The following is a 12,509-nucleotide window of genomic DNA, read 5'->3' as shown; positions in this document are numbered from 1 at the left end:
ATTTTCTGCTCCATTCAATAGTTTCCTGTTCAGCAGTAGGTTTGCCACGTGGCCATGTCCTCGCCACACATGGGCCCTCTGCTAGACAGGCCTCTCCTGGCTGATACCCACAGTACTCTACGAGCCATCACGTACCATCTCTGACAACACTGAAAAACAACAACAACAACAAAAAAAAAAAAACGGGGCAATGGTGGGTTAACTCCATTGGAAAGCAGTGGACTGAGACTTCTGGAAGTGCCTAGATGCTGTTGAAAGTTGCACCTCCTTCCTCTCTTCTGTCTCACCTCTTTCTCTCTAAAATAAGAGCAGTGTGGCCATTCTCTCTAGCAGCGCTCACCATCTAGGCGCTTCCCTGGTAGACTGACCACACACAGTGTGGTATCTCCTGGTTGTCACATGTGGCATTTAAGCAGAAAGGGTGTAGTGAAGCTGCAGATTTGTTGTTGCTGTTGTTCCCCCTACAAATTTGGGAGAGTGAAATATGTAGTGGAGACAATATAAAATTCAGTTTGGGGAAATGGGAAAATCCACCATTTGGAGCAAATACAAATTTATCTGTGCTTGCGCTAAATTTAATCTTGTGAAAGCCTACTGAGATGGCTTGAGTTAATCTTGTGCCTTTGGAGGCTTCTCTTCTGGGTTAAGTTCTCTGTCTCTGATGCAGAAAAAGCCTTCCAGAAATTTGAAGAGATCTTTTCCAGAGTTTGTTTTCATGTTTTCAGACCTCAGTACATAGAATAAGTTGGTAAACTTTCCAGAAATTAATCCAATTGATTTTCCCTGCATCACTAAAGTTCAGAATAACGTGTATATATTAGAAAGTTACTGACGTTTCTTCCTTCGTCGTATCACAGAGCTGCTGTTAAAATGAGTAGCAGCATTCATTCTGGGCAAAACATTAAATTGAGAGTTGATTATACTGTACCCAGATCTTTACTCTTTTTGTTGTTCTCGTGTGAATTGGTCTTGAATTGTTCTTCCTACTTGAAAGTAACTTTCATATGTAACAAGTTGAGGCATGCAAATCGGTGATAAAATAGGCATTGCATATCTTACTGTGGATGTCCCTGGACAGCGAGAAGATGAGGCCGCATGCAAACTAACTCTGCCTTTATGCATGTTGTAGCATCCAGCAGCAGCACTGAGTTGGCCCTGTACCTGAATTTACTTAGATGAAAAATTCAAGTGCCAAGCAAGTAAATATTTTTCAATATTTGACTGCCGTATCTTAACCACCAGCTGCAAATGCTTTGCTGTGTTTATATATAGCTAGGATTTCCCTTTGCTTCTCTCTCTCCTTGCCACTGGAAAGTGTTCCCCAGGGCCGTTAAGCCAAGACAGAATACCACAAATGGTTTGCTAATGGTTCTTAGTGCTTTCCTACTGGAAATGCAGGATGCCTAACAGTGTTAAAAATAGGTTAGGAGCGGGATAAGTAGTGAAAGTATGAGTGAGTGCTGCAAAACCTCTCGAGTGCTGCGGAGAGGCTGCAGCGATGTTCTCGGCCGTCGGCCGCTCGCCCCCAGCGCAGCGGCAGGGCGGTGCGGGAAGGGCGCTCCCGTGCTGGGCTGGAGGATCCCCGCTCTGCAGCCCGGCACGAAGAGGGGCGCGGGTGCGGGCGCGTCGCCCAACCTTCCCCGGGGCACCAGCCGGAAAGCGCCGCGCTGGCTCTGGGGTGGGATATGGCGAAAGAGCAGGCGACCGCGGGGCGGGCGAAGGGCCAGCGCCGTTACGAGTGTAATCGCTTAAACTTGCCCTGGTCCCGGCGTGGTTGTGTCTCGAACCTCCTCGGAGCTGGCGGCGTGAGAGCAGGGGGGGGCTCCGGCGTCGGCGCGGAGAGGACGGTCGGGGGGCAGCCGGCAGGAGCCTCGCGGCCGCCTTGGGAGGGCGGCTGGTGAGAAACTTGTTCTAAATTAAAATTCAGCGTGTCAAGTGCAGCAAAAGTGCTCGTGAGAGTCGTGGGTGTCTGGTCCCGACCTTTCGGGAGCTGCCATGCTGCTCTTCCTCGGAAGAAAATGTTGCTCTTTCCGTGGCCTGCTCTGCAATCCATTTAGAAACACGCAGCTAAAAGCATTAATTCCATTTTGAATTTCCATTTTTTCCGACCTTTTCAGTCTTCTGCTTCTTCAGTACTCTCCATCCCCATTAGCTTTGTGTCTCTTCTGGAAATTATTGATGATCTTTTTTAATGGCCTAGACAATGCTAAAAGCCACTTCTCTGCGTTTTAGAAGCTTCCAAGAATGGGAAAAGATGATACTTTATAATATCTGAAAATTACCAGCAGGGGTCAGGCTTACAAATAATTTAAGCAATTCAAGCTACATATTTATAAAGCAGACATTTTTATGCTGAACATGTTGAAGTTCAACTTCTATGGAAAAGTTTTGCAACTTTTTCCTCTTATGTGCCTAATTAACAGAAGAGGTAGCTTCCTAGCTGCACCTGAATAGTCTATTGCATGATAATTTCTGGACTGGCAGAGGGACATATTGTTTATTCTCATGGTACAAAGATTTTCAGCTTAATTTAGGTCGTTTAAAAGTGAATGTTATCAAGAATATTAAAAAAAAAAACTCTAGAAAAGGATCCTAAGAAAATTAGATGCAAAGATCAGTGTTAATATGCATTAGTTGCACTGTTAATCACAAGAAGTTAAAATGCGAAAGGTGAGGTTCTTGAAGCAATATTAAGGTTTTTGTGCTCTGTATTTAAATGCAAGCAAAAATGTTCTGCTGCACGTTTTAAAATAATTTGTCATGCCTAGCAAGTCTGCTAGAGTTCTCTAAAGTATTCAACCATCGTTTGGCTAAAGCTGATACGGTTGATATTGTACGTTTGACTTTTCAAAGAGCTTTCAACTAAAGGTCTTTAAGAAGTTTTCTCTGATGGCATAAGGAAGGTTCTTTCTTGCATTAGTAAAAATATAAAAGCCACACGGGACTGACTGTCCCACTGTACCGTTTGCAGTGATGGCCTGTAGAGAAGTATGCGAATAGGACAAGCCTGCTGTGATACTTAGGCAGGAAGGTCTCCCAGCTGCTAGTGTATCATCTCAAGGACTTCCTGAGCCAGAGACAATATCTTTGTATTTCGTAAAAACATGCTGTAGTTTTCTTCTGTGAATTTATGCTTGTTTATATTACAGACAGTTATAATATAGAAAATCAAAGTATAAACAGTCAGTCTTCACAATATTGAGAGTTTTCCAGTAGATCCCAGAATAGTTTTTGTTGGGAACTTGTTGTCCAACACAGAGAGAAGTTTGTGATTAGTGAGGTAACAACATTTGAGATGATATGAAATTATTCAACTTATCAAACTGAAAACTGTTAGGAGCTGTAGAAGAATCTTATGGTGCTGCACGGTAAAATGGGAGATGAAATCCTATGTCGATAAACATAAAGCCACGCACGTAAGAAAAAGCTTGTTTGGCTATACCTGCACAATAGTGAGCTCTGAATGAGCCGTTATCACTCAAGAAAGAGATCTTACATTGTTGTGAACAATCTTCTGAAAATAAGTTAAGTGCTCAGTAGTCAAAAAGACAAATAGAATAGTAGGAATTATTAGAAAAGAAATTGAGAAGAAAGCAGAATGTCTCACTATAGCACTGAATACATCTGAGTATTGTTTGTAGTTCTAGCTTTCCCTATAGCAAAAAGTCTATAAAAAACTTGCGGAAGTACAAAGAAGGGCAATAGAAATGAGTAGAAATATGGAAGAGCCTTGATATGAGGCAAGACTAAAATGAGATTCTTTAAGAAATAATAGAGAAAGCCTGTAAAGCGATAGTGGAGAAAGGGAGTATGGAACGATTGTTCACAACTTTTCATAGCAGAACTAACAGGTGCTCAGTAAAGTAATCACATGTGAAGTATAAAACAAAATGAACTAATTTTTCATACAGCGCATAATTAAATGGTGGAACTTTCTGCCAAGGAATGTTGTGAAGGCCAAAAGTATAAATCAGATCAAAAAGAGATTTGACACGTTCATGGAGATTTTAGCTGTTGGTGATTATTAAACATGATGGTCCAGACTGAGTCTCTGGTTCAGATAGTCTCTATTTGAATTTGCTGTATATTGAAGTTGTATATTTTAATTACACATTCTTTTAATCTTATGTTAATCATATAATGCTGTATCTTTTAATCATAGGTTTTAATTATCTCATTAGTATAGCTTTGTGATATTTAACACAGGAAGAATCTGCCAGTGTTTGTGTCTTCATTTTTTACTTTATCTGTGGTGGAGCTATGCAGGGACACAGCATTTATTACCTTTCCTTTCCTTTCCTTTCTAGGCTGAAAATTGAAGAGCTGGAAGCTGAACGCAGCAAACTAGAAGGGGAGAATAGAGCTCTAGAAGTGAAACTGGAGAAGCTAACTCTGCAGGTAGGAAATGTGATATGTCCAGAAAGACTGGAGAACTTGATGAAATCTGTTCACCAGAGATATGCCACAGGGAACCTCACAGCACTCATTCTCCTTAATCTGGCCAAGGCTGCTTTAGAAAGCCTATGCAAGCTGCACCAACATACCTTGTCTCTGTTTGAACATGTTACGAAAATGCTTTGGTGTCAGATCCGATCACATGAGTACAGTTGCCTTTTTTCAATGCATTTGTCTGGAACATCTTCATTTCAGAGCCTTAAAAAATATTCTGTGTTAGAAAACTCCACTGCCATAAATCATCAGTCTGCAACTTCATTCATCCCAAAGTGGATGTGTAGACAGGGCTTATCAATTAGTGGTTGATAAAGAAAATTTGAAATCCGTCTGTAGTTAAAACTCCATTGCTGTTACCTGTAATTGAGACAAGAACCTTCAGTTTGTGGCTTTGTTAGGCACGAATTCTTCAAGCCGTGAAGCATCAGGGCTGTTGAGAAGATGACATGACAGCATCTACAGAGCACAGAAAGAGAGGGAGAAGGTGTGGAATCAGAAAGGTGAAGGGTGTGTTGCTTTTGCTGTAGACAAACATGTTGTGTTACTGTAGGTACTTTATCACAATCCTTTTGCTGAGGTAGATGCTGTCCGATATGGCAGAAGGAGTTCTTCGGATTTTCCTTCTAGATGCATCAATGAATTTGCCCTTTCCTGGAAGGAGGGCAGGGAAAGCCTGCAGCAGTGGGGTGGACTGTCTATTCAGGCTGCTTTCTTTTTGTAACTTCCCTGTGCAGAGAGGGATATGAGAGTTGCTTCAAGCTTTGGTAGCATTTCATGCTTGAGAGGTTCTGGAGTGAGCAGGAACCTGAGTCTGTTTAATCAAAGCCCATCCTGCTCTGAGTGGTATTCTCTCTCCCAGCTGCTCTCTCTGATATGCTGAACAACACAGCATTGTAACATTTCGTTCTCTTAATTTTTCTTTCTCTCTCTCCCCCTCCTCTTGGTTTTTCTTTTTTTCATTTTTGTATAAATTGCTTCATGGTAGAAAACCTGCAGGTTTGAAATTACCCAAATTTCAGATAGAGCATTGATTTTATCTTGACACCTATTAGTCCCAAATCAAGTGCTTTTTTTTTTTATTATCATTATTACCAATTCTAGAGACAGGGGAAGTGACAGCTTTGATAAAGCGGGGAGCTAAGAGCTGCTGAGCCTCTCTGCTGAGCCATGTTTAGTGTGAAACCTGTCACTCAGCTCCTCTTTAATTGGGTTTCAGTCATCAGAAAGAGATGAAAGCTTTGGGCTTGGGTTTGGATGCTTGGGTCTGCAACATATATAACAGCAGCTTTGGTTTCAGAATGGTTTACAACTCACTCAAATCACATTTAATCTGTCATCATTGTCTCAGAATAGCTGCTGACTTGCCAAGTAGTCCTGACCAGAGAAGTTCCTATTTTCTTCATGATATCTAGACATGCTTTGCTTTGTTTGCTGCTGTTGACGAAACTATAATGTAGCTCTTGATACCAAAGCCCCAGACTTTTCAGAGCCCAGTTTCAGTGAAGAAAAATCCCAGCCTTTCAGTGCAGACTTCCTTAATGTCTGCCTTTTGGTCATTTGTAGAGGAGATCATCAGAAGCTACCGTTATGCTAGCTGAGCTTTCAGAGTAGAAATATAGTATAGTAACAAGTTGGGAACAAGATGTGACCTTCATACTGTTGTAGCGCTGCCATTTCTTTGTGTAGGAAGGCTTGAGTGACACAATGACAATTGTATTGTTCACTGAAAAAGTCTTGATAGTTCATCACAGGATCTCCATGGCCTATGTGATACCTCATCAATGGTGCTCACTCTTGCGATATCATATTGTGCACATCAGGGCGTTGCGGAGCAAGTTAGAGGAGAATAGAAATGACTTAAAGACAGAGCAGAGAAAACATTTTATGGGAGGGATGAGATAACATATAGGTGCAGAAGAAGGAGAAGGAAAGTGGTCATCTCGTGTAGCAGGTCTGGGAAAGAGAAGTCTGTCAGTCTCCCTAAAAGCTAGTTAGTTAGCTGAATTAAGGTAATCATGCTCTAATATCTGCTTTGCCAAAGCTGAGGATATGGCTTTAATTCTTTATTTAACAGGAAGTAGCTCTACTTTTCCTTAGCTTTCACTTCCCTCTGTCTTAGAGGATTGGCTGCCAAAAACATCTTCTCCAAAGCGATGGTAAGGAAGAGAACATAGCTACAGGAATGTGTAAGCTGAATACTAAGATGTTGGTGTCAATCAGTGGTCAAAATTTCAGTGCTCCTTAGAGGGTAAAGCATCAACCTTCCCAATAAAACTTGGTGATTTTTGCGTTGACAGCCCAAGCTTTGAATGAAATAAGCACACTAGAAATTATTTCTTACAGCTCGAAACCACTAATTTAAGGATGACCTTAGAAATTCACCTCTTCCATCAGCCCATGTGTGCATTATTATACACTCAGGTGAGGTCACATTGATAATTTGACATGTTATTTGTTCCCATCTCTGAAAGAAATCATTGCAAAATGATGGGTCGAAGTAACTTCTCTTTATCACAAAAAATAAAGCAGGATAGACTTTACATACAGAAATAACAAGAAGATTTGACTGAACAGAAAGACAGGAGTGAAAGTACAAACATGGGAAAAGCATGGCATCAAATAAAGATATGAGAAACAGGGCTTGGTCTAAGACAAGGTAGGAAGAAGATGGCTAACAAACCTTTATCTGCAGTTCCTTCCTTTTAAAATACCTCCCCCCACCAACTCTTGCTGGAATTGTATCCACTAAATGAAAGGTGCATAGGAGGGATGCGTTAAAGTTGTGAATTTGAAAGAAGAGGAAGCAGGATTTAGAAATAAGGCTTTGGCTGCTTTTACACCATACTGGACTAAAGTCCATTTAGCTCATAAAGCCATGTGCAGTGAACAAAATCTAAGAGGATAGTGCTAATCTTTGGTAACTCAGAGTTCAAAACTGTCAAGGTTTGGCTTGTGTGATGTGTGGAAAGGAGTTCTGCTTTAAAAATGCTTGCTTGCACGTGGCTTTTGCCCATCCCTGCTCTGGCTGCTATTGCCAATATACCATTTTGTGAACTACATGATCCCAACTGACTGGCTGGGGGGCAAGTATGCATGCTGAAAGGTGCTATTACGTTATCTAGGTATGTGATTTACGCTCTGAGCTCAGTGTTAGCAAGTAAAGAAATTGAAATATTGATGGCTATCTACACCAGTGTATATAGCATTTGACATCTCCCTGTGTTCTCCCCTTGTGTGAGGACAGCTTAAATTATGGCTGAAGATGCTTTCCACTGCCACAGCCTTCCTCTTGCAACGCCTCTTGGCTTTTGACACCTGGCTGCAGGCTGCATTGATTTTCCTTCACTGTATAAAGACTTTAGCATAGATATTACTCACTGGTCAGACTTCACTGCTAATAAACCCCTCAGATTGCAAATATGCAAGAAATGGTGGGATTGTAGAGAAAAGACACCCTGTTGAGGGTGCCCCCTCCCCTCCCACCCGGGACGTTATTTTAAGAAAAACATTGGAACTGTGGCTTGAGAAGTGAATTTAATTAATATGCAAAAAGAGCAAGTTTAACCAGATAATTTTCTCTCTTATTCTCTACCCTTCTCTCTTTCAGTGAAACCAAAAAAGCTGAAACTCTTTAATCTGGGAAAGCAAACACGTTGTTACTCCTTGGCCTATGTTGGGTAGAATTGCTGAGATTTTAGTAAAGGGTTTGGTTTGTTGAGTTATCTGAAATGATCTGGTCTGTCTTCCCAATTTGCTGGTGGAAAAGTGCAACTTGAGGCCTGGAACAAAAGAGACAGATCCAATCAGTGCTTTTTGGATAAAGTGGGAGGAAAGACTTGTGAAGAGGGTTCAATTAGCATTTCTTACTGCTAGGAGTCTTGTGTTTACAGGCAACCAAGCGGATGTGAAGTGTTCCTTATGCAAATACTGCTCTCCTGCTTTTCCTGCTCTCCTCTACCCTTGGTGTTGAAGGAGAAGAGATTCTTCAAGTTTGGCTGCTTCAAGGAAGATTGATTAAAATCAGCTGCAGTTGGACTTAATTGGATCCATATGCTTGGAGAGAGAACAGGACTAGTTAGAACACCTCATAATTAGTTCACAGCTGGTTGGTGAGGAAAATAAAACTCCAGTTAGAGCTCAGAGAAGTGGATCTGCACAGATAAAAGGCAGGGAGATGTTGTTTTTCACACTAAGATGTGCTGAGGCTTGAAAATTGTCTAGCCTGGTAACCAGGCGAGCAGCCTCATCCCTTTGAATATCCACATGTGTGTGTGTGTTTATGAGGCCAGATGGAAGGAGTCTTTATTTTCTTATTTCTGAGTCAAAGGAATCCCATGTGATTGCTGGCAGTCAAGGAATTGTGAACGGGGTCACAAAAAGCTCGGAGAAGACCCTACAGGGGGAGCTGGGCTGTGTGAAAGGCTCATGGTTTGGCACAAATTCTGAACTGGTCGACTTTGGGTGTGATGCCCTTCGTCACAGGAATAACCAGTTGTGCCTTCTTGCCAGTGTGTAATGTAACAGCAACAGTGATAAAAATGCAATAGTATTTATATACATTTAAATAATTAATTTTACCTACTATCTCCAAGAGCTTGGAAAGGAAAGCACTGAGTAGCTAGTTGCAAGGAGGAGTATTTCTCTGAAAACCATCCTACACAGCAGGAGGGAGATGCAGTTTTTCATGGTGTTTTTTAATGCAGAGGAGTAACAAAATGCAAGTGCTTTTGTACGACACAAGACAGTGTAGTTTTAGGATACTTGATCCACCCTGAGCACTACAGCAGAATAACTGTGTTGGCCTGAATGTTCTGCTGGTTTTGTTACCTGAGCTAGCCTTTCACCTGAGTGTTGTTACTCCAGGCTTAGCTTTGTATCCAGCATAAGGATGGCGTTGAGTAGCCCGCTGTGTTACCTAGAGCACTCCAGAGTAGTAGTCTCAGCTAAAGCTGTGTGTAAAAATGAGATCTGTACGGCTGGATTTAGTTTGGTAGCACGTGGTACGGGGACACTCCTCAGAAGCGGCCCTGGCTACAAACTGGCATTCAGTCTAACTTGTGCCACGGCAGGAAAAGGGACTGGATTCCGCCCTGTGGCATCCACAGAGGAACTGCCTGGGAGTAACTAATGCCACAAGAGGCGTCTGTGGCTAATTTTTCAGGCTAGCGTGGCTTTATTCATTTATTCTAAGGTGTTCATTAGTATTTGTCCAGTAGTTCCATTCTAAATGTCTGACTTGCCGTTGTTATCAACTGTTTTACAGTTTAAGAGATTACACTGGTTGTGTTAACCCTCAGTTTTTTCCAGGATTTAAACTGGTTATTTTTGAACAAATTAAAATATAAGCCATTTACCTGCCAGCAGTAGTTGTGCTGTAGCTGCAATGATTTGAAAGTAAAAAATAGGCAAGTTTTGCAGGCAGAGGTATTACCTTTCCATCATTTTATCAAGAGTAGCTTATATACTTGGAAAGTTGATTCAGATGAGGAGGGCAGGTGTCTGAAGGTTTGTCCTATTTGTATACTTTAGGTCATATTAGTTGGCCTGCCTAAGCTAGCATGGACCTGCGGCGGTTTGTTTGGCCAAAGCGGGAGGTTCTCTGCAGGGGAGGCTCTGCTTGTCGTCTGCTTTATTAAGTTCTCCTCCAGAAGACAAATGTCCATTAACGGTGATGGTGCTGGGGCATCTATAGTGCTCTTACATTTCTTTTTTTCCCCTTTTCCTTGTAGTCTTTGTGATGGTCCTAGTCTCCATCTTTCCTAATACTACATTTTGAGAGCAGGAGATCAGCACTAGGATCTGTACTCCAAACGCAGATTCCCTTATGTGATCCCCTGTGGCAGGCAGGGAACTTTTCTCCTCTTTAAGCATTAATGACTCATTTTATAGTTAGATCTTTGGTGGCCAGGCAGTAACTAGCTTGGAGTTAAGAGCCCAAAGCAAAGTTAAGGTCATTTAACAGTCTAACTGTTCATTATGTGACCAGTGAAGAATGATGAATGAATCATTTACACTGTTATAAAACTTAAAGGGACATTGTCAACCTTTCAAGGTTCCCTAATTGACCTCTCAAATGCTCAGGAGTTGTCTTCCTGGGTAATCTGGAAACCTTCCCTTTCACAAACTTCCTTTCCTTTCCCCCGCCTCTTTTTTTTACCTTTCTTTTTTTTTCCTTCCCCCCCTTCTTTTTTTCCCCTTTTCCTTTTTCTTTTTTTTTTCCATGCTTTGTGTCTGCTGCAGTCGATTAGCCTCTGCAGCATAGCTTGCCCTCATTGAAAACCTCAGGTGGTCAGGTCTAGTGTATTTGGTTGGGTTTTTTGTTTGTTTGTTTGTTGTTTTTTTTTTTCAGAAGGACTTGTTGGATGGATTTGTGCAAATCACTTGTCTCTTCAGGCAGGTTTAACTTTTGGCAAGGCAAAAATTCCTTCACTGAAGGAGCAGTTTTTTTGTAATTCAGAGAGATTTAATTACAAGATAGAATAACTGAGAATATTCAACAGAAGACATAATAAAAATAAGATCAGCTAAGCACAAAGTGCAACTCAGGTCTATAGAAGATCTGATATGAAAGTGTCTGCCCCTCTCATCCCTTACACTGAGCTTCGTGGCAATGTATGGAAGCGGCCAAGGAACAGAGCAATCTGTGATCCTTCCCTCAGACTCGTGCCAAGTGTTATCAGACTTATTGCTTATTTTTTACAGTCTCTTCCATGTTTGATAGACTGCGCTAAGTTTTCACTGGTGTAAGGAGGCGTATATCTGCTCAAGTGTGTATCAGCAGAAAGTACTTACTACCACTCTTTGGGTCATTCCTCAGTTTTACCCAAAACGCCAAGTAGTTTGTGGGTGATAAATGTCTGTGTCACCCTGGTTAAGTTTGTACCATTTACCATTAATTACTGGCCCAGTAGCTCAAGTATAGCACAAGCATTTGACTCAGGGATTTGCATTTCCAGTTTGCAACCTCATTGCAAATACGTTTTCAGGCATTTGCAGCTACCTTCACACTTTCAAGAGTTTCCCTCTGACCTAAATGCCTCCAGTGTTCACCGTAGGCATAAAACCTAGATACTATGGCTGGCCATTCATGGCAAATCAGAGCTGTGTGATGCCTCCCTAGAACATTTGAGACATTTGAGTATATGCGCACAGCGAGATGGCTGTGATTGCAACCTGGGCTGATTGAATCTGGCTGCTGTGGATAACAGCAGCATGGGAGATGCTGTGTCACCAGCTGTAACACGCTAGTGATTAGAAAAGCCGCGCCGTAGAGTCACTGAGCTTGTACTTCGGTTGTTAGCATGAACAAAAATCTCTGCTGTTACATCTTCCCTTCTGTTATTGCCTGAGCTAGTTAGGTTAAACGACGGTCACGCCGCTTTACTGTGTGGGTATCTCCGGTGGTCACAGTAGACTGCAGAGGGTGTATGCTAAAGTCTGACCCAAGTTAATCCCAGGGAAAAGAACTACCTGTAAAATGCGCCTATAAGCTGTGCTGTCTAAAAGGATTATATCTGTTATGTGGGAGAAAACATCTGGTATCTTGTGCATGTGGATTTAATACTGGAGAAAGTCCTAGATCTGGTTTAAAGTGGAAGGAGAGTAACACTTGCTATGCGCTGAGCTTAGAGGACTATATGACTCCAATTAGCTGAGGCCATGCAAATATTTGTGCATGTTAATTCTGAATACATTGAAGTTACTGGAATTAAGAGTAACTAGAAACTTTCCTTGGGATCAGAGAGGAGAAGCATAAACATGCCATCAAGTTTTGGATTTGTTGTTAGACAGTTCAAGAAGTTGTTTCTTGGCCTCACTGAACCTGATAAATGTGATGTGCGTGGTGGATGTCTGAGAAAACAAGGACATGCACAGTACAGGCTTGCTAATGTTTGTTAACATTAGAGACCAGGAGTGCACAGACTTGCGTTTGTGCAGGGAAATTTTAACAACATGCCCTTTAAAAAAAATTTGTTTTAAAGGAATTTGCACACTGCATATTAAGCACCTGAAGCCCTGGGTTTTGCTGCCAGAGCCAGCACTGTTTATTTCATGCA

At 41.7% G+C, this 12,509-nt stretch overlaps 1 protein-coding gene across 3 annotated transcripts in view; it reads left to right on the top strand.

Moving 5' to 3' along the window:
* MAD1L1 (mitotic arrest deficient 1 like 1) overlaps positions 1-12,509 on the top strand; it is a 362,358-nt gene that overhangs the window by 199,939 nt on the left and 149,910 nt on the right. For 2 of the 3 annotated variants that reach the window (XM_062587950.1, XM_062587949.1), the window contains exon 15: positions 4,308-4,398. In XM_062587950.1, coding sequence (XP_062443934.1) covers positions 4,308-4,398 — 91 coding nt within the window. Of the gene's footprint in view, positions 1-1,683; positions 1,898-4,307; positions 4,399-12,509 lie in introns of those variants that run through there. The other variant, XM_062587951.1, reaches the window with a different exon arrangement.

Source organism: Rhea pennata, chromosome 15 (genome assembly GCF_028389875.1).
Source record: "Rhea pennata isolate bPtePen1 chromosome 15, bPtePen1.pri, whole genome shotgun sequence".
NCBI classification, from domain to species: domain Eukaryota; kingdom Metazoa; phylum Chordata; class Aves; order Rheiformes; family Rheidae; genus Rhea; species Rhea pennata.
This window is presented reverse-complemented; position numbering and strand designations above follow the sequence as displayed.